Source organism: Pongo abelii, chromosome 11, assembly GCF_028885655.2.
Source record: "Pongo abelii isolate AG06213 chromosome 11, NHGRI_mPonAbe1-v2.0_pri, whole genome shotgun sequence".
NCBI lineage: Eukaryota > Metazoa > Chordata > Mammalia > Primates > Hominidae > Pongo > Pongo abelii.
Genome location: NC_071996.2, coordinates 43,125,165 through 43,149,379, shown reverse-complemented (window position 1 = coordinate 43,149,379; position 24,215 = coordinate 43,125,165). Strand labels below are relative to the sequence as shown.

Genomic DNA, 24,215 nt, shown 5'->3' with positions numbered 1-24,215 from the left:
TTTTGAAAGGGCAAATTCAACCATAATTTACTACTTTAAATTATTCAAGAGAATAAAATGTAATCTTTAACCAATATGAAACAGCTGCATTTAGAAATCAATAGCATACATATTTGTCAGATTATTGACATTAAATACAACTTTATTTTTAAAAAAATTTCATTAAAGAAATTTGTCTTGTTTTCATTCTATGCAGGCAGCAATTCCTGCCAACTAAACAATGGTGGATGCTCTCAACTTTGTTTACCAACATCTGAAACTACAAGGACTTGTATGTGTACAGTGGGATATTATCTCCAAAAGAACCGCATGTCATGTCAAGGTATGAGTTCACGAAAAACCTTACCTTTGGTTCATTTACTTCATTAATCATTACATACCATGCAGACTTTAGGCAACCAAAGTCAGTTAAACATTAGAAAAAAATTAACTAGTTATTAGGAAATGGTATACTGTTTCGTCTCATATGTGTAAAATTTTAATATTTGAAATATTTAAAATATCATTGTTCTACCTTATAAGACTTTCTAATTTTTTAGTTATTTTAGCAACTGCAGTTTATTATCAAACTTTAATCAAATCTGGTAGAAGCTACCTTCAACCTGAATAGGCAAAAAGCATAGTAAAAAGCAGTGCTTGATTGGCTGGAATTAATGTAGAATTTGAACTAAGTAATGTTTACTTTAGACTATATTAGAGAAAGCACTAGAGAGAACGTGAGGTCTCAGGTTTGCATAACTGAGGGAGAAAAGCACTGTAAGAGAACTGGTACCTAAGAAATCTTGTTTTGCAGTCTCTAGTTCTATTAGTCCCAAAGATCTTTGGTTCTAGAATGATCTTTTATATCTAATGATCATAGCTGAATTTTTATCTTTAAAAATGTTCCAATCTTATTTCAGAAATATCTATATATGTATATATGTATTATCATTTATTTTATTTTAAATCCAATATTTATATGATACTTACTATGTTCATGGCACTGTTCTAAGCACCTTAAACATATTAATTCACTTAATCCTCATAACCTCATGAGGTAGGTCTCTTATTATCCCCATTTAAGAAATAAGGAACCTGAGGCACAGAGAAATTAAACAATTTACTCAGGTTACATGGATAGGAAATAGTGGAAACAGATTTAATTCTAGGCATTCTAGTTTTAATAAGAACAAATATAAATATTTTCTAATATATTGACAAAATGCATAAGCATTAGCATGTGTACTTCTGGTACTTAGCTTAATATTTATGTGCCTATTTTAGGACAGGCTTTTGATGCCAGAGAAGTGAGATATTAAAAGCTAATTAAGCTATTGATGTATTCTTAGTATGACAAAGATATATGAAGACTAACTTCAAAAATTTCTTAATTTAAGAAATCTAAATGTCTATTAAAAATATCAGTGATATAGTTATCTTAAATCAGATTTATTATCATATGTAAGTAAAGAGATGTTTGGATTTTAAAGAAGAAGAGGGAATAAATTTTGGTTGAGAGATGAGGTAGGCTTCCATGAATCATCTAACTCAGTGCTTATGAAAGTGTGGGGCCCGTACCAGCATCGTCATCACCAATTGGGAGATTTTTAGAAATTTAAATGATCAGGCTTCTGGGATGGGGCCCACTAATTCATTTTAATAAATTCCTATTTTAACAAATCTTATGCATAATCAAGTTTGAGAACTACAAATCTACCTACCTTTCAGTAGTCAGGAAGTGTAGTACACAATAATTTTTTTTAAAAGGCTAGGAAATACATTTATTAACATAAATTAAGATTGTTAAAAATAATACGAATGAAATTATTTGTATTTTAAATATTCATTCTGGGCTTCCCTTCCCCCCCTTATCTCCTGCCCTGCATTTAGGTATAGAATCATTTCTTATGTACTCTGTTCATGAAGGAATCAGGGGAATACCTCTGGAACCAAGTGACAAAATGGATGCTTTGATGCCTATATCAGGAACTTCATTTGCTGTGGGAATAGATTTCCATGCAGGTAAATAGCTTTTGAGTCATAATTTATGCATAATATATTCACTTGATTTATTAAACATGTTGGGAATACAACGTTTTCCTCTGTGCTTTAATAGTCGAGATGAGAAATAAGAAAGCAGCAAATAGATAAATTTTAAGGCCAATCATAAATTGTTCTAAATGTGTAATGTCTGAAAAAAAAATCAAGTAAAATTGTCCTAAAGTATAGCATTTGAATTGCAATTGCATTAACATACCATCATTGGCACTTGGTTGCTTATTTTTATTTCTCTCTCTTTTTTATTTTGATACTTTACTTTTATCTAGTTATAAATATAAAGACATATAAAGCATTTTGATCTATTATGTACTAAAATATAACCTTATTTAAAATATATTCAGGATGTGATTTTCTATTGTAATACAAGCAGTGGCAAATGAAATCCAAGTACTAGAAACAATTATACATGCTAAACCACTGAAAACTATTGTTGAATATAGTATGTATCATTTGGAGTCAGATTTTACTTTACCTTCTTATATTTTAGCAAACAGTGAAAGGAAGCAACAGGAAGCAAAGTGGACACTAACATTTTGCTGCGGCTAATATGAATAAGTGATGGGAAATTAATGGTAGACACTGTTGAATTTACTGAAGTAAACAAGTTTTTTGGTGCTAATTGCTAAATTCTGACATAGCATAAATGTTTGGTATTCACATTAACATTCAGAGTTATTATCTTCAACTTGAGGGCTTAAACTTATCAAAATAAATGCTAAATTATATGTTTTCTGAATTAACATTTCAGTGTTGAACATGTAAATGCATTTCCACGGTGTTTTTATATGTGTAAAGACTCAGTTTTATCTAATGTTAAAAAACAAATAGCTTTATAGTAGCATGATTTATAGTCCTTTGGGTATATACCCAGTAATGGCATGGCTGGGTCAAATGGTATTTCTAGTTCTAGATCCCTGAGGAATTGCCACACTGACTTCCACAATGGTTGAACTAGTTTACAGTCCCACCAACAGTGTAAAAGTGTTCCTATTTCTCCACATTTTATTGCGGCATTATTCACAATAGCAAAGACTTGGAACCAACCCAAATGTCCAACAATGATAGACTGGATTAAGAAAATGTGGCACATATACACCATGGAATACTATGCAGCCATCAAAAATGATGAGTTCATGTCCTTTGTAGGGACATGGATGAAATTGGAAATCATCATTCTCAGTAAACTATCGCAAGAACAAAAAACCAAACACCGCATATTCTCACTCATAGGTGGGAATTGAACAATGAGAACACATGGACACAGGAAGGGGAACATCACACTCTGGGGGCTGTTGTGGGGTGGGAGTAGGGGGGAGGGGGGAGGGATAGCACTGGGAGATATACCTAATGCTAGATGACGAGTTAGTGGGTGCAGCGCACCAGCATGGCACATGTATACGTATGTAACTAACCTGCACATTGCACACATGTACCCTAAAACCTAAAGTATAATAATAATAAATTAATTAATTAATTTAAAAAAAAAAAATAGCTATTTGATTTATAATCCTAAAAAAAAGAATCATTGTAATCTTGCACCAGCATGTGAGCTTCTGGTAGTTGCTTATTTTTCCCCAGTTCTAACACATTTTGTTTAATCATGTATTAATAAAATTCTGGACTACAAGTTAGTGAATTACTGGGGATCTTCACAAATTGTTCAAAAATGACTTTTCTTAAGTAGATTGTTTTGCACCAAATGTTTGGAATTGGATAGAAGCAAATTTTTAAAATCACCATTACCAAAAGGAAATACAAAGAAGTATAACATATTTTATTAAGCAATATGTTAATTTTGCCAAAATCTCAGTGTGGTTTTTGATCAGACTTTAATCAAATCTCATTATTGGTGGAAAGCTAATTACCTCTACAATGAATAATCTGCTTTGTCTCTTATGTACCTGCATTTTATTCTTTAGAATTTTATCATATAGGATTTATTAAGTGCAAAGCTAAGAAAACTTGAACTTTTAAAAGATTTTATGTATACAGTACATGCATATATTTTTACTAGGTACGTAATCCTTTGTTTTAGCTGGAGCATATATTTAATTATTTTGAAGACTCCATAATGATTTTTGAAAATATTTGATAAATTTCCATGAGGAAAAAATATTAATAAAAGCAATTTGATCTAAATGTCTTGATAAGATCACTAGTAAATCTTTTGCTTTTTAAGGGTAAATGGATCATTTGAATGAGTTAAATTCACTCTCCAAAGTTTATATTGGCCCTGAAATGGTTAAGTTTAATATCATGTACCATGATGGAGGATGTGTTTATTTGCAGAGAATAGGACTTTCTGTTTCAAAATGACCAATAATTATTAATATCATAAACTTATTCCATGTCAAAGTATCTTTTCCTAAGGAGAAGTTACCTGTTTTAGTTAAAACTTTGTTCTTTACATTTTGCCTACCATATTTTTATTTCCTGGGGAAAAGTTATTTTCAGAAAAGCTATTTCTTCTTCTAAATGTAAAGGGATGCAAGCATATGGAATAGTCATGTAGGTAGAAAGTTCAAGAATCTATTAAAATCCCTACTGTTACTCAGAATACAGCAGTGAAAAACTTTCTTTAAAACCAAAGAAGGTTAGAGATCTACAGGCTAGTGAAACATAGTTGGAAGAAACCAGAGTTTAGCCACAGACAACCTGGGTTCTAATACCAGCTCAACCACTAGTAGCTTTGTGACCTTGGGTAAGTTACCTAATTTTTCTGAGGTTCCGTTTCCTTTTTTGGGGTGTGGGCATGTTTAGATCAATGTAAGCAAATGTTTAACGAAGTACCTGATATACGTTGGTGCTCAGAGAATGGTTAACAAAAGTATCAAATAAGTGGGAAGTAAAATATTGTAGAAATTATCATATGTTATATATGTGTTTGTGTGTATATATATATATTATATATATATATATATAATATATATATTTTACAAAGATGCCCTGGAAGCTACATTTAAATTTCTAATTAGCTAGGATTTTGTTTTACTGTTCTCTCAACTGATATTATATTTTCTATTCAGTTATCTGAACAGAAAAATGGGTGTTTCTTCACTACTCTGAGGCAATAAACACAGGTTAATAAATCTCCCTTTTGAGGATAAACATCATCATCATCATCATCATCATCATCATCATCAGTCTGTAGAGCCAATGTTTAAAGATTAGATATCAGCAACTCTTTACAATGTGAAATGTAAATCTAAGAGGCTAACATTCAGTGCTTAGACTGAACTAACTGAAACCCTAATGAAGGTCACGATGGTAGTGGTGCTATCAGGAGCTTTCTACCGCCTTTTTGCATAACTCGTGTTACTTCCATCTACTTTACAGTCTGATCCTTTATTAACTGTGTTTTATGAAAATATATTACGATCAGAATAAGTGTCAGCAGCTTGATTTATAATATCTTTATAGTGATGATATAGAAGCTCTGTACCTTCGTGAAGGGAAGTTAGAGAGAGAGAGTGAAAGGAAAACCTGAATTGTTCCTCAGAGAAAGAGAGAAAACAAAGTTTTTTGTTGTATCAGTCTCTACTTGTTTATCTTTTTTTTTTTAACCATGACCTTCATATTTCACCTGATTATAGGTTCTTTCTTGATTAATTTCTTTTGCAGATATTTTATTTCCTCTTCTTCCATTAATGACATTAACCCCAGGGCCATAATCTCTACTTTAGGATCAAAGATAAAAATGACAAAATGGAAGGGCACCGTTGCCTCTTATTCTAAACAAACAGCCCCAGTCATGCTAAGGAGATGAAGTGGAAGAGAATCATTTGCAAAGTACGAGTATCATAATTTATTAATACTATTTCATTACCATGATATTACAGAAAGAATGTATTCTCAAAACCTGTGCATTTCATAAGAATTAACAGATCTGAATCTTTCTGGGTTTGATTGTTAATAAATTAAAGCTTTCTACAATGAACAAATTGTTTTTTCTACCAGATGAAGCAATTCTGGATACTCTCCACAGAAGAAAAAAAGACCCTGTGGCTAGATTTAAAATGTTCAAAGAATTTTTATCTCTTCACTGGAAAAGTCCCATTCCAGTGGAAAAAAACATATTGAGCTTTGAAAATCCTTGCCTGCTGGGTGATATTCCTCCTGATAAATGAATACTGCATTTGATGCTTTAACAGATACATTTTAGTTAGGAGAAAAGCCTTCAAAGCAAAGCCCATTGCTCCACTTAGTTAAGTGATCTTCAGTAAGTAATGCTCTATTCAATATTCAGTTCTCCCTCCCCTTGGGGTACTTATGACTTCTCCTTAATAATGAAACAATTGGATGCTACTTGAAGAGGACATTCTACTCACAGAATGATTATTCATCTGGAAAACTTCACACTTACATTCTTTTTTCATCTTTTATCTCTTTTATTGAAATTTGGGTCATCCAACTCAATGATGCAACAACTGTTGGTTACTATAATATCTACCAGGTTTAGAATTTCACGTCTAAGTTGCGTGGAAGATAAAGATAAACAAGGGTCCAGCTGCAATGGCTCATACCTGTAACCCTAGCACTTTGGGAGGCAGAGGTGGCAAGATCACTTGAGGCCAGGAGTTTGAGACTAGCCTGGGCAATATAGTGAGACCCTGTCTCTATTAAAAGAAAAAAATAAACAGAATAAGGGTCATTATTTGGATGTCATTGCCTGGAACTTACTATAGGAAATATTTTAATTTTTTTTATATCATCACATAGTAATCTGGCTAAGACAATAAAAACACTGAAGGAACATGTCAGTATACATTTATCTAAATCCACAGAATGTATAACACCAAGAGTGAACCCTAATGTTAACGATAGATGCTAATTATAAACTATGTGATGTGTTAAATTCACCTGTGACAAATGCATCGCTGTGGTGTGAGATGTTGATAGTGGGCAAGGCTGTTTGTGTATGGTGGAAGGAATATATGGGAACTCTACTTTCTGATCAGTTTTGCTGTGAACTTAGAACTCTAAAAATTAAAACATATTTTGAAAACACTAAACGAGTATATGTGAGAAAATATCATTGCCACATTTATACAGTGAATGTCATCTATTTATATGAAAGAATCCCTCTGTAATAGTCCCACAACATTCATATTTATCTTTGAAACGTAGAACTAGGAGTATTTGATACCATTTGTAGCACTCCCTCATGATACAGGTAAGGAAACTGGAACCCAAAGAGATCAAGTTGCCATATACTAATGGAGTATCTTACTCCCAGTTCTTTCCACCGTGCCGTCTTGCATTTGTAACCACTGAAGCAAAAGTTTATTTTGACCATTGTTGGCATTACTTGATGACACTGCATTGCACTTCTGCAAATTTGTGCTAGTAGAAGATCATGTATTATTTTGATTTATATACTGAATCATATGATTTTTAAACCCATTTAATAATTGAAGATAGTGACACTCAAATGAGTCTCTTTTTTATTTTCTATGCCTGGAAGCTTATAAAAGAAACTATTTACAAAATTTTTCTAGTAACCACTTTGTCACCAACCGAGGCCACAGAGGAATTATAGAAAGAATTCTTTATATGTCAGTAGCAGCAATAGTTTAAGAAATATAATATTGTTGCTTTGGGACATTTTTTCAATTTTATGAAAACCATTTTCTTGGCTACAAAGTGAATTTTTAGGGCTGCTTCAATTTCTTCTTGTGACAGTGAAACTAAAACTACTTTTTGTTGTCATTTCAAACTGTCTTCAATAATATGTTTTTTTAATCATGTGAACAGTGTGTATAGATTTGTAGGTAGTCAATTCAGTAAATCTTTCAAGATGTAATATCACAAGAAAATAAAAACTTATCAATACTACCTGAAATATAAATATCATAAACATGCATAACATAAGGCGTTTTAGGTTAAGTAAATTACTGGAAATATCTCACAGATCCTTTTTGGGTAATTTCTAAACTCAAAACATAAAAACAAGCCCCTATTAGGCATTTAATTTATCAGTATGTTACCTGAAGTTAAAAGCACCAGAAGATGCAGAATGATCACCTACTAAGATTAAACCTTTGGTCAACTTATTTGAGATCTATATTATTTTCCATATTTTTGAGTGAATCTCTTAGGCAAGTCTCATGAAACTTCAGGCACTCAGCACCCCTCAGGAAAGGGAAAGATCTTGACACCAACTTTAGATTAATCCACATGAAGCACATCAAATCTGCATTAGGAAACCTTTCTTTTTCCCTGCCTGAGTTACTTTGTGCTGCCGTATTTCTTTTTAGCTACTGAGGCTTCTCCTCAGTGGTACATTCAGAATTGAATGTACCACTCTTTCTCCCCTCTCTTCTTTATCAAAATGGAGCTGCGGAGAAACCTGTTTTCTAAAGGCATGGTTACTTCAATTCACAGTAAATTATTAGTAGCTGCTAAGAGATTGACAAGTTTTTAAATTATATATATTTGAGCAGATCACAGTGTCTTAACCCACTGGCAACATCTGGCTAAAACACCCCTAAAGATATGTGAAAAAAGTATTTTTATGGATAGGTCAAGCTATTTTATGTTTTTAAAATTACTCCATACTCTGATCCTTAGAGGATAGATTAGTACCTGTTTATTTCCAGAAACCCAGCCCTAGATATGCTGACAGATTAAATGATAATGAGGCGATCTCTTTTAGCTTAGGTACGTTGGTACCTTTAGTATCTTCAACTGTAAACTTAAACTTGAAAAAGTGCTTTTCTTCCCATTTTAAGAAAACTGAATATGTATTAATCAATTTGTCTTTTGGATAGCATTTATTTAAAAAAAAGCGGTGATTCAGCTTCTGAATTTTTGGGCCATTAATTTTTAATCAACTAGACAATATTCTAGTTAATGAAAAAGGAAAGTTATTTAATTTGTTTATGGGCTGGTCATAAGCAATGGATCTTTAATTTCATTTTATCATTTGGCCTTATTTTTATCTAAGGGCAACAAGTAGTAAGTGGATCATTTTGAAACTTTAAGGTGAAAAAAATAACTAATTGGTTCTATGAATTCCTTAGTATTTTTAGAATAGGAACTTGGCAGAAATTGAAAAAGCCTAGAAATGGAATTAAACACCCATAAGAGAATTAGAAAACTGAGGGGTTGGAAGAGGAAGAAATTAAAATAACAAGAAACCCTTAATATTTGTTGCACACTTACTACATCACAGGAGTAAAGTTAGGAAACTTTGTGTATTTATGTCATTTAATTTATCAAAATAATCTTTTGAGGAAGGTTGGTATTTTTATTTTAATATTAAACTGGGTTTCAGGATGAGATATGGGTATGGAAAAGACTTGGTTGCTTTGAGATGCCCTAATTAAATTCTGCATTCAGGATTCTTTTGGGTTTTTGCCCCTGAGATTGACATCAAACAAGAATTGCATAAGCAATGTGAAATAATCCACATTTGATCCCTAATAGTTTCATAATGAGAATTTTAATCTTATTTTAATTATGATTGGGAAAGCTAATTGATAGGCCATATTAGGACTCAGGGCTTGAGAGAATCATGATAATATGGTCAGTATAGGATTGCCCCTGGTAGATTGAGGGGCAGAAGACTCATGGCACAGCTTCATCTGAGACTCGGATAGTTAGGGAGGGCATCATCATCATCGTCATCATCATCATCATCATCATCATCATAGTTATGATTGTCATGGAATGGATGAGGAGAAGAAGAGATAAAAAATCCTTTATTCTACTATGTTTACATTAGTTATCTATTACTGTGTAACAAATTACTAACAGTAAGACAAAACAATGCTTATAATCTCATAGTTTCTATTGGTCAGCTTGCTGTGTCATCTGCTTCAAAGTTTCTTATGAGACTGCAATCAAAGTGTTGCACATAGATGTGGTCTCATCAGAAGGCTCAATTAGGGAGGACTCACTTCCAAGCTCGCTCATGGGGCTGTTGGCAGGATTCTGTTCCTTGCAGGTTGTTGAATAGAATTCTGACCATAACTCTCTACTGAGTATTATCTCAGTTCTTTGTCATGTGGGCCTTTCTACAGGGCAGTTCACAGCATGACCACAAGCTTCTCTTAGAGCTAGTGAATAAGAGAGTGGGAGAAGGCATTCACAAAATGGAAGTCAGACTTCTTGTCACCCAGTCTCAGAAATGATATCCCATCACTTTTGGTATATTCTATTTATTAGAAGCTACTAACTAGATCCATCCTCCACTCAGAGAAAGGGACTAGAAAAGGATTGAATACCAGGTGGTAGGGGTAAGAGGGGGCCACATTAGGGGCTGCCTATCACAATATTATACACCTTTTATGTATCTTATTCCCACACATTATTTTCTAAAGGGTGAACTCTGATGGCAGGTTTGAAATATCAGTGATATTCCTGTATGGACAGCTTCTGTATTCTGGCTTAAACCATGTGAGAATGAATTATTAATGTGAAATGTTATGGGCATTGTCTTGATCCTCATTTTGCCTCCAGTTAATAGTGGACTGTAGATGACTGGAGAAGTCCTTTAGGCAGAAATTAAAGACAAAGCTTAAATGAACTGCCAAATGTTTTACAAATGGAATAGAACAAAGATGGGATTTAAATTCACACATATATATTTTTTCATCATTTGCTTTCTCCACACTGCCATGCTAGAGTAAGTTGAGTACAGAAAGATTCCACAAATATCCAGGAAACGATGGATGCTTTTTTGTGTGTGTGTGTGTGTGTTTTTTTTTTTTGAGACAGTCTTGCTCTGTTGCCCAGGCTGGAGTGCAATAGTGTGATCTCAGCTCACTGCAACCTCCACCTCCTGGGTTCAAGAGACATTTCTCCTGCCTCTACCTCCCAAGTAGCTGGGATTACAGGCACCCACAACCACACCAGTTAATTTTTTTGTATTTTTAATAGAAACAGGATTTTTCCATGTTTGCAAGGCTGGTCTTGAACTCCTGACCTCAGGTGATCCACCGCCTTGGCTTCCCAAAGTGTTGGAATTACAGGCGTGAGTCACCGTGCCTGGCCAGGATGGGTGTTTCACAGCAACAATAACAATTTCAAAACATGCAATATAAGGCCAAGGGCCAGAAATACCTAACCATTCAATGTGTGGGATTCAGAAGTCCAAGCTAGGGAGCAGGGTAGTCCTAGTACTGAGAATTTGACTTAGTTGATCTATGATTGTTTATCAAATGGGGAAAATTGTGTACCCCAAAGTACACTTTGCAATATCTGGAAACATTGTTAGCTGTCACATTGGTATCTGTTGAATGAAAACCAGGGATGCTGCTAAAAAATGCCCTGTGCATGTTTAGTGTCCTGTTCCTTTCCCAAAATGAAGTATTAACCATCCCCAAATACAAATATTGCTAAGCTCAAGAAACCTATACCAGGGCAAAATCTAAGATTATTTTAGGTGATTCTGATGTGTTCCTCTGGTTTAGATCCGCTATCCTTCTTGGCAGTAGCAAACCCCGCTGTCTTTTTCTTTAGGCTACTATTTGTTATCCTGAGCATCTCTTTCATTAGTACCTAGCTTTTCATGTCATGAGTTTGCCACATTTGCCTTTGGCTACCATTCCAGAAGAGTCCTTCAACAAAAGCCAGAAACTTCTTCCAACCATTCTTTGAAGTTTTTGTCTAGTGTCTGGAAAAGGCTTCATGATATAGTAACCTAAGCCAAATCTTTGGCTTAAGGTCTCTTCAGCACTGTAGCTATTTAATTAATAAAAGCTCTTTCAAGAAACTGCTTACAGCTGTCTAGGATTGCCTGGGAAATACAATTGTGTATTTGTATTTGTATGCACACCTTTGTATGTGCATACACACCTTTGTGTATATCACCAATAGAATTATTATTGTAGTGACTTCATTGTTTGTCACCAAAGCGCGCTGAATGTTAACTGGTGTTAACTATGCTTAGACTGAGTTCTAGTATTTCCCCAAGTATTCCTCTCCAGAGTTGCTTGGCTTCAAAGGGAGCTTCAAAGTATCTGGGAACAATTGTCAATTCTTTATGCTTGCAATGGTGCTCAAGAGCAATGAAACAAATCAGTTTCTAGGACACCGGTCAGTCTCCCATTACACACTATGGCTAACTCAATGTGTCAGTGAATTTATCAAAGGCTATGTTAAAGAAAATAAAACAAATAAAACTAGTTTCATTAGTCTTAAAGTTTGTTTCCTTTATTTATTATTTAATTTTACTGAAGATTCAATGAGAGGAGCTAGAGATTAAGTAGGAAAAAACTGAAGTGGAACCAGAAATGTAACTTGATTGTCAGTGTCTAGTATAAAATTCTAGACTAGATTACTTAAAAATTATGAATCTCTGGAGTTGGAGTATTTTAGAGTTATACAAAGCAACGTCTTAATAGTGATCTCTCGATCTGTGCCAGCTTTTTGACTATTCAACTTCTAATATTAATAGCATCAACAATAACAACCTATAGGCTATTTTTTTTTTAATCTATTTTCTCAGTCAACAGTCATTAAAACCTATGTGAAAAGAATCAGAATTAGACTTGAATAGCTTGAGCAAAAAATGTAGACTGTATTGTATCATCTGCTCTGTTCTTCAGGGGAAAAAAGCAAACATTCACAGGAGGGATTATATTTTGCTGCTTTCCTTACAAATTAAATATGAGATAATGATAAAACTGATGATCCAATCTAGTAATTCAAGGCTCTAAACATATGTAAAAAGTTATCTAAATACTGAATAAGAAGATTCATAATTTTTATTTTTGTTTCCTATGACATATTATTCTCATTAATAGAGAATAAAAGAGCTGAGATTTATTAGTGATTTTTAATAATAACATTTAAAATATGACCATAGCCTTATAACTTTTTTTCTTTACTCTTCTCTCCTAATATTATTTTAGTGGTAAAGCAACTGATGTTTTGAGCTCACTGGCTCAGATTTTAATTTACTGATAACAATAAAGGATACTAATGAGTATATTTGCATACTCAATTATTTTTAATGTTCATTTAAAACCCTATTAACTAAAAAGAGTGATGATTTAAATTAAAAAATAGACATCTATTAGCTCAATCATCATTAAACATTATGAAAATGAGTTGGTAGAATAATACCAGTTTTGCAATCACTTATTGATGGCAAACCTCAATCCATGATTAAATACTTTTACTTGTTTAAATTTTTTTAAATTTAAATTTATAGCAAATTTGTAAAATTAGAAAACATGAAAGAAAGTTGAAATAAAAATCACCAATACTACAACAACACAGACAGCAACTATTAATATTTTGGTATTTAATATTCATGTTATTTTTTAAATACAAATACATTTTATTATTGATATGATTGTTTCTTGTTTCTTTTACTTAAAATTCTAACATGAACACTCTCCTATGTTATGATTAACAATTTGTAAATACTATTTTAATAGGAATACATTATATTATGTGGATTAGCATACATTTTTTAACCTTTCCAATACTTTTGGATATTTGGATTGTTTCTAAGTTTTGGCCGTAAATTTTTATCATTTGTGATAATGTCTCAAAATAGAATTTTCTTTATTTTAACTAACATCTTTATTGGGATTTATTTTACATATGTACAAGTCAATGATTTTGAGTATATTTACAGAGCTGTGCAGCCATCATTAATATACAATTGTAGAGTTTTTCATCAAGAAAACAATGCCTGTTAATAGTATTGCTCATATTTTTTCAAACTCCCAGCCTCAAGGCAACCACTTTTCCCTTTTTAAAATTGTATTTATTTGCATTTTGAGACAGTGTCTCGCTGTGTCCCCTGGGCTGTAGTGCAGTGGCATGATTTCTGCTCACTGCCACCTCTGCCTCCCAGGTTCAGGCGATTGTCATGCTTCAGCCCCCTAAGTAGCTGGGACTGCAAGCGCGTGCCACCATGCCTGGCTAATTTTTGTATTTTTAGCGGAGATAGGGTTTTGCCATGTTGGCCAGCCTGGTCTCTAACTCCTGGCCTCGAATGATCCACCGGCCTCGGCCTCCCAAAGTGCTGGGATTACAGGTGTAAGCCACTGCATCCGGCCTGCTTTCTATCTCTACGGACTAGCCTACTCTGGACATTTTGTATAAATGGAATCATATGATATGTTGTCCTTTGTGACTGGCTTCTTTCACTTAGCATAATGTTCTATTTTGTAGAATATATCAGTACTTCATTGCGTTTTTTGCCAAATAATCTTCCATTTTATTGCTATAAGACATTTATGCATTTATCATTTGATAGACACTTGAGTTATTTCCACTTTTTTGACTATTACAAATAAAGCTGCTAGGATCATTGATGTTTTTGTGTGGACGTATGATTTTATTTCTCTTGAGTATATACCTAGGAGTGAACTTGACAGGTATGGCAACTGTTTATGTTCAAACTTTGGAAGAAGGGCCAGACTGTTTTCCAAACTGGTTGAAATATTTGCATTCACATCAGTAGAGTGTGAGGGTTTCATTGTCTGCACATTGTCTCCAAGACTTGTTATGATCTGTAGCCATTCTGATGAATATAAAGTGGTATCTCATTGTGGTTTCACTTTACATTTCCCTGATGCCTAAAGATGTTGAGTATCTTTTTAATGTGCTTATTAGCCATTTATATGTGTATATGAAGAAACGTCTATTTAAAGCTTTTGCCCATTTTATTACTGGGGTCTTTGTCTTTTTAATATTGAGTTACTAGAATTTTGAATACATTCTAGATAAAACTCCCTTGTAAGATATGATTTGCAAAAGTTTTCTGCCATGCTGTAGCTTTTTTCTCTTTTCAAAGGTGTCTTTTGAATCACAAAAGTTTTAAATTTTGATGAAGTATAATTTAGCTATTTGTTTCTTTTGTTGCTTGTGCTTTTTGTATCATAGCTAAGAAACCATTGCCTAATCCAAAGATACTAAGATTTAATTCCATGTTTCTTTTTAAATGCAATGTTTTAACTTTTAAATTTAGATTTATGATCCACTTTTAGTTAATTTTGCTATATACATATGGATATCCATGTGGATTTGCATATGAATATTTACTTATCCCAGTATCATTTGTATAAAAGACGAGTCTTTCCACTATTAAATTGTCTTGGCAAATTGTTGGAAATCGTTTGCTTGTAAATGTGAGGCTTTATTTATCTAAATTCTATCTCATTGATCTATATGTCTATTTTATTTTTATGAGTATCTATTCTCTTGATTACTATAGCTTTGTATTCAGCTTTAACATTGGAAGTGTGAGTCTTTCAACTTTGTTCTCATTTTTCAAGACTTTTTTGGTTATTTTTGAGTCCTTGTATTGTCTTATGAGTTTAAGGATTAGCCTGCCAATTTTAGCAAATAAACTAGCAGAGATTTTGAGAGAGATCGTGAGGAATCTGTAGAAAACAACTGAGGATTATTGTGATCTTAACAATATTAAATCTTCCAGTATATCAATGTGATAGCTTTCTATTTATTTGAGTCTTTTAAAATTTCTCTTAAAAATGATTTTCAGTTTTCAGAGTATAAATTTTATATTTCTTTAACTTTATTTCTAAATTTCATGTTACCTGTAGTGAAATTTTCTTAATTTTATTTTTCAAGTTCATTATATAAATGTGTTGAAGTGCAATTGATTTTTGTATATTGATCTTCTATCCTCCAACATTGCTGAATTTATTAGTTTAAATGGATTTTCAGTGGATCCCTTAGGATTTTCTCTATACAAGATCACCATTTGCAAATTGAGAAAGTTTACTTCTTCATTTCCAACTTAGGTGCCTTTTACTCCTCCCCCTCCTTCTTCTCCTTCTACCTCTTTTTTGCCTAATTGCCTTGGTTAGAACTTTCGGTACTATGTTAAACAGAAATGTTTAGAAGACACATTCTTGTCTTATTCTTGTTCTAGTCTTGATCTTAAGGGGAAAATATCCAATCATTATCCATTAACTGTATGATTTTAGCTGTTTTTATTTTGTGGATATCATTTATCAGGTTAAGAAAGATCCCTCTATTCCTAATTTGTATAGCATTCTTATCATGAAGGAGTGTTATATTTCATTAGATGCTTTTTTTTCATACCTACTGAGGTGATCATATACCTTTTGTCATTTATTCTGTTGATACGGTGTAATAAATTAATATATTTCCAAAATGTTTAAGTTAACTAGCTTTGAGTACAGATGGAATAAATGCCATCTGGTCATGGTGATACTTCTGTTTAATATTTTGCTGGATTCAGTTTACTAGCATTTTGTTGAAGATTTTTGTGTCTATATTAATAAAAGATGTTGGTCACTATTTTTCTTTCTTATGCTATCATTGGCTTTGGTATCAGGGTAACACATATTTTGACCTCATAGAATGAATTAAGAAGTGTTTCCTCATAATCTGGTTCTTGGAAGGATTTTTGAAGAATTGGCTTTCTTCTGCAAATCTTTGCTAGAATTATCAAGTAAAGTCATCTGGTTCTTGGGATTTGAGGGATTCGATTTTGATTTACAATTCAATTTCTTTAATTGTTATAGATCTGTTCATATGTTTCATTATGTTTTAGTTTTGATAGTCTGTGTCTTTTGCAAAATTTGTACATTTTATCTAAGTTATGTAATTTTTGGCATATAGTTATTCATGGTATTCCCTTATATTTCATTTTTTTATTTCTGTATCTACTGTCTCAGTAGGGGTGTCTCTCATATTTCATTCTTAATTTTAGTAATTTCATTTTTTTCTCTGTTTGTCTTTGTTAGTCTAGCTACAGATTTGTCAAATTTGTTGATCTTTTCAGTGAACCAACTTTTGATTTTGTTAGTATTTTCTGTTGTTTTTCCTCTCTGTATTTTTAACAATTTCACTCTAATCTTTATCGTGTCCTTGTTTCTGCTTGTTTGCTGTTTTTTTTTTCTAGTTCTTAAGCAAGAAGATTAGGTTACTGATTTGAAATCTTTCTTCTTGTATAACGTAGGCATTTGCAGCTATAAATTTTTCTCCAATACCTACTTGAACATCGTTCCCTAAGTTTTGATATATAGAGTCTTCATTTTCACTCATCTCAAAGTATTTTCTAATTTCTCTTGTGATTTCTTTTTTGACCCATTTGTCATTTAAGAATGTGTTGTAGAGTTTCCCCTATATTTATGAATTTCCATGCTTTTTTGTTGTTGTTGTTGATTTATAACTCAACTTAATTGTGGTCAGAGAACACACTTTCTATGATTTTAATGCTTATTGAGTTTGATCCCTTCATTTGGTAGCATATGCACTATTTGCTGGCTGATAATTCCTTTTGACATTAATTGCTCCACTCTGATACAATTAAATTCTGGCAGGGATGGTTTTTGAGACCAGTCTTTGAAGTTTCTTCTCACTCCAGAGGGGCTCGTCTTTGCTGTCTTTTTCCACAGTTTTCTCGGACAAGTTAGTGAACCTACCATTTAGTTTGCTGCTCTCGTAAAACTACAGCCTGCTCTTAGTTGGTTAAAACAAAAATCTCCATTGTTTTTGATAGTAGACTTAGGCTTGAACTCTGCACACTCTGTTTCAAATAAAATCAGTTCTTTTGGGGAGAGGTTTGATGTTCTCCATTCTTATGGACTGCTTCTACCTGTAAGCAAAATCTCTGGGTCAGTACTCTGGCAGTAGGCAGGATGTTAGCCTCTGGTTTGCCTCTCTTGGCATAGAACTTCTGTCCTACCAGCAAGGTGGGGCAAGGGCAGTGGGGCCCTTGGGTTCTTGGCCTTCCCTGCATTGGGAGGTCTTCCCCCTCTGAGTACAGGATGGGTGGAGGAAGGGAGCTCTTGAACTCTTTCTATATTCAACAGGAGTTTAGGCTCAGCAATTTAGAGTTGGAGGGTACGAGAAAAGTTGATGTCGTGCTTTTCCAAATGAGACTTTAATTGGGAGCCAACGGTAACGGGGACCCCAATTTCTTGGCCATTCCTGTCTATAGTAAAACTTCCATCAAGCTGAACTGAGGTGGTGGAGGAAGCAGTAATAGAATTTGGTGCAAGTGCCACAGACTCTTATTGTTCTAACCTAGATTTAGTAGATTTTCTTAAATAATTTATCTTCTTTTGGTTTATGCCCTTAGATCAAGTTTTAGAGATTTTTTTTAATTAAATAATTCTCACCAGTTATGTAGGGGGCTGAGTCTACTAGGCCGCTCATGCCAACATTCTGGAAGTGGACTCCTTGACATTTCCTATTATGCTATAAATCAGTGACATTGTCTAAACTCTCTGCAATAGTGTTTTCATATCATTTGTGTAGGAAATGTGAGATCAAGTAACTATATCTTAGTTTAAATATTTTTTAGGGAGATAAATCATATAGTTTTCTACTGAAGTCAGACAGGATTTTGAAGTAGAATTTACTACAAGCCTTTAAATGAGTGTACAAACATTATATAATTGTTATAGCTATAATAATGAAATTATAGCAAATTCAGCTGAACATCAATTGTAAATATTTTGTTACACTGTTGAAATTTCTTTGATCTAAACTGGAAAAATGTGTCTATGACCACACTATTCCAAAATCATAGTTAAAAAATGATTTGATGTAGATGACATTTTTGAAAATGTAAAGCTATGGAGACAGTAAAAGGATCAGTGGTTTGCCGGGGGTGGGGGGAGGGTGGTGTTAATAGATGGAGCATAGAGGAGTTTTAGGGCAGTGAAACTAGTCTGTTTGATATTATATTGGTGGATACAAGTTATTATACATTTGTCAAAACAGAAAGAATGTACAACACCAAGAGTCCTACTGTAGAGTGTGGACTTTAGGTGATAATGATGTATCAATGTATATTTATCAATTTTAATAAACATACAACTTTGGTGTGGGATTTTGATAATGAGACAGGCTGTGCATATGTGGAAGCAAGGGATATGTGGGAAATCTTTTTACCTTCCTCTCAATTTGGTTGTGAATCTAAAATTGTTTGAAAAAATTAAGTATATTTAAAAAATAATTTGATATATTTTTATAACATACAATTATTCAGAAACAAATACAAATATAAAGATATATGTATATAAAATGTGAGATTTGCCTGGGCGTGGTGGCTCACGCCTGTCATCCCAGCACTCTGGGAGGCCCAGGCAGGCGGATCACTTGAGGTCAGGAATTCGAGACCAGCCTGGCCAACATACCAAAACTCTGTCTCTAATAAAAATACAAAAATTAGCTGGGCTTGGTGTCATGTACCTGTAATCCCAGATACTCAGAAGGCTGAGACAGGAGAATAGCTTGAATCTGGGAGGTGAAGGTTGCAGTGAGCCGAGATCGCGCCACTGCACTCCAACCTGGGCAACAGAGTGATACTCTGCCTATTAAAAAAAATATATATATATTTTAAGTTGTCATAATTACCTAGAATTAGATTTAGTAGAATTCTATTTATTCAGTAGCTAAGTGTTTTGTTTGTTTGTTTGTTTGTTTTTCAAGCAATTTTTCTGCCTCAGCCTTCTTAGTAGCTAGGATTACAGGCGCGTGCCACCACGCCGAGCTAATTTTTGTATTTTTAGTAGAGACAGAGTTTCACCATGTTGGTTAGTCTGGTTTCGAACTCCTGACCTCGTGATCCGCCCAACTCGGCCTCCCAAAGTACTGGCATTACAGGCGTGAGCCACTGTGCCCAGCCTATTCAGTGGCTAAGTGTTCTTAACTGACAGAATCCTCTTTCATTCAGACTAAAAAAATGCCGTCTATGATAAAGCTCTCCTCCTGTTACTATTGTACTATTGTACTATGTATATATATACTACAAGGGTATTCGTTTTTTTCTCTTGTGTTTAGTAATAACTTTTCTGAAACCCCTATGATAGTGGTATCTTTAATTTAAAAAATATTTCAGAAAGGAAAAATGAATCCTAGGGATAAGAATCAGGGCAGCTTGGTTTAAACATCTTTCTCCAACTAGAGAATGTCTTTTTAAAGGTTGATAAACTTGAAAAATCAAATTTTAATTTTATTGAGGGAGATGCTGTCTCATCAAAATGGGATTTACATATGTCTTAGGTGCATGTGGCAAATAATTTAGAGGAAACTTGAAACCATGAGACTATGTCATCAATTGTAATTGACATCTGTAGGGGAAAAATAAGGTATTAAAATATTATATTTCTTTACATCAACTCAGGTATCAAAGGATGAAATGAAAATTCTGTATGAAATTTAAAGATAACATTTTACTTCAAAATATCCCAAAAGCCATGGTAGAAAATTGGAGGACCACTATGTGCTGTTATGATCATCACAAGGATTTTGAAGATTAATTTCTTCAACTTTAAAAAACCTAGGTTCATTCGTGTTGCTATAGTTCACTTCCATTTATATATATTTTATGGAGGTTCTACTTACATGTAATGCATGCCTAAAAAGTTATAACTGTGGCCATGCATGGTGGCTCATGCCTGTAATCCCAGCACTTTGGGAGGCCAAGGCATGTGGATCACCTGAGGTCAGGAGTTCGAAACCAGACTGGCCAACATGGTGAAACCCCATATCTACTAAAAATACAAAAATTAGCCAGGCACGATGGCAGGTGCCTGTAATCCGAGCTACTTGGGAGGCTGAGGCAGGAGAATCGCTTGAACCCAGGAGGTGGAGGTTGTAGTGAGCTGAGATCATGCCATTGCACTCCAGCCTGAGGGACAATGGCAAGAGTTTGTCTCAAAAAAAAAAAAAAAGTTATAACTGTGAAGATAAATACTCTAATTTTATGTTCAGGTCATAGATGAGTATCTGGAGTGGTTTCAGTTTACTAGGAAAATGTTCTTCATTCAATAGAGGCAGCCTTTCAAGACATCTAAGAACTGCTTAATTTAGGCCACTGAGATATTAAAGTTCTTTGCATATTTGGTCATATATTAGATATGCTTGAGAAGATTCCTCTCATGTTTGTGTCAGGTTTTTGGTATGAAATAATAGAGTCCCATGAAGTGCAGAATTCATGTCACTGTAGTCAATAAGTTACAAGGCTAAGATTGATAAATGATGTGACCTTGTAAGGTTTATCCTTTGTGGACTTAAGTTTTTCAACTGGTAAAATGCAAATAACTCTATTAGAAGAAATGGGTAACAGTGGGCATTCATGTTTTGTTTAATACATTTCTCTACACTGGAAAGTCATCTACTTACTCAAAGTGATGTTACTCAAAGCAATACAGATATAGATATATATGCACACATATGTTTGCACATATAAATGTCCTCTGTGGTTACGTAATAACAAAAATATAAAAAGAAATCATTATAATTAAAACAGATATGAGACTTGAAATAAGAATGGACAAATGGACTGGTTAACTTTTATACATTTGTTTATAGTCAGATTCCTCCCATTTAGACTTAGGGAATTCTTCATGCCCTATTTCATTGTATTCACCATAATCAATATACCATATATAGTCTGCTAGACTTCTGGTGACCACTGGAAACATTGATTCTTATTCACTAGTCAGTTAGTATTAGATGGGGCATTAGGGTCAAGGATGGACATGAAAAAAGGACTACATTATTATGACTTAAATTGTGTATGTATTGATAATGTACTGAAATATGTGTGTGTGTGTGTGTGTGTGTGTATGTGTGCACAGTATATACAGTCATGTACTACCTAATGACATCTTTGTCAACAATGGACAACATATACAAAGGTGGTCCCATAAGATTATAATAGAGATGAAAAATTTCTATTGCCCAGTGATGTCTTAGCCACCATAATGTCATAGCGCAAGACATTACTCACATATTTGTGGTGATACTGTTATAAACAAACCTGCACTGTCAGTCATATGAAAGTATAGCATGTAAAATTATGTACAGTATATAATACTTGACAATAGTAATAAATGATGGTTTATGTTACTGGTTTATGTATTAACTATACTTGTTATCATTATTTTGGAGCATACTTCTCCTTATTAAAAAAAGTTAACTGTAAACAGCCTCAGGCAGGTCCAACAGGAGGTATTCCAGAAGAAGGCATTGTTATCATAGGAGATGACAGCTCCATGTATGTTATTGCCCCCGAAGACCTTCCAATGGGACAAGATGTGCAGGTGGAAGTCAGTGACATTGATGATCCTGACCTTGTGTAGGCCTAAGCTAATGTGTGTGTACATCTTTGTTTTTAACAAAAAATTTTAAACGTAAAATAAATCAATAAATTTTAAAACAGAATAAAGTTTATATAATAAGGATATAAAGCAAGAAAAAAATTTTTTACAGTTGTACAATGTGGTCTTCTTTTAAGGTATATTCTTACAAAAGAGTACAAAAAATAAAATGTTTAAAAGTTTAGAAAGGAAAAAAGTTACAGCAAGCTAAGGTTAATTTGTTATTGAAGAAATATTTTTTAATAAATTTAGTGTAGCCTAAGTGTGCAGGGTTTATAAAGTCTGTAGTAGTGTACACTAATGTCCTGGACCTTCACATTTACTCAACACTCATTCACTGGCTCACCCACAACTAGCTTCATTTGTGATAAATGTTTGATATATGTGTACCATTTTTAATCTTTTATATTGTATTTTTGCTATAGCTTTTCTAAGTTTAGATATGTTTAGATACACACATACTTACCAGTGTGTTACAAATTGCCTATGGTACTCAGTACAATAACATGCTGTACAGGTTTGAAGTCCGAGATCAACAGGCTGTGTACCATATAACCTAAGTGTGTAGTAGTTTATACCATCTTGGCTTGTGTAAGTATATTTTATAATGTCCACACAACAACAAAATCACATAACAAAGTATCCCTGTTGTTAAGTGATGCATGACTCTGTGTGTGTGTGTGTGTATATATATAATATACATATATATAATATATATCATATATAATATACGCATATTCTATATATCATATATAATATGCGTATATTATATATATCATATATAATGTGTGTATATTATATATATCATATATATTATATATATACATAGGACTTAAAAAATTCCTAGCAATAATATTGTGTTAACAGCTCTTGGTATCACATCTGGTATAATATATATATGAATATATATATATATATATATATACACACACACTGTATATATATAACTATGTTTAACAACATAGTTATTATCCTGGGTCATTTACATTTTGAACACCAGATGTGATACCAAGAGCTGTTAACACAATATTATTGCAAGGAATTTTTTAAATCCTATGAATATATATATATATATAATGTATATGAATATAATATATATGAATATATATACATATATGAACATATATTAAATATGAAAATATATGCGTATATATATGCATATATATGCGAATATGAATTCATATATATTATATATAATATGAATATATTATATATATTATATGAATATATATTATATTATATATATGAATATATATAATATATATATTATATGAATATATATTATATATTATATATATGAATATATATTTTTGGATATTTGACTGTTCCATATATAAGAATATAATATATATGAATATATACATATATGAATATATAATATATATGAATATATACATATATGAATATATAATATATATATAAATATACACATATATGAATATATAATATATATGAATATATACATATATGAATATATAATATATATATGAATATACACATATATGAATATATAATATATATGAATGTACACATATATGAATATATAATATATATGAATATACACATATATGAATATATTATATATATGAATATACACATATATGAATAGATAATATATATATGAATATACACATATATGAATAGATAATATATATATGAATATACACATATATGAATAGATAATATATATGAATATACACATATATGAATAGATAATATATATATGAATATACACATATATGAATAGATAATATATATATGAATATACACATATATGAATAGATAATATATATGAATATACACATATATGAATAGATAATATATATGAATATACACATATATGAATAGATAATATATATGAATATACACATATATGAATATATTATATATATGAATATACACATATATGAATATATTATATATATGAATATACACATATATGAATATATTATATATATGAATATACACATATATGAATAGATAATATATATGAATATACACATATATGAATAGATAATATATATGAATATACACATATATGAATATATACATATATGAATATTAATATATATGAATATATACACACATATATATACACAC

General features: G+C 32.4%; 1 protein-coding gene across 1 annotated transcript in view; it reads left to right on the top strand.

Annotated features, from left to right (window-relative positions):
• LRP1B (LDL receptor related protein 1B) overlaps positions 1–24,215 on the top strand; it is a 1,899,171-nt gene that overhangs the window by 1,352,898 nt on the left and 522,058 nt on the right. The window contains exons 34-35 of the mRNA XM_024243817.3: positions 197–322; positions 1,870–2,001. Of these exons, the coding sequence (XP_024099585.3) occupies positions 197–322; positions 1,870–2,001 (258 nt within the window). The remainder of the gene's footprint in view (positions 1–196; positions 323–1,869; positions 2,002–24,215) is intronic.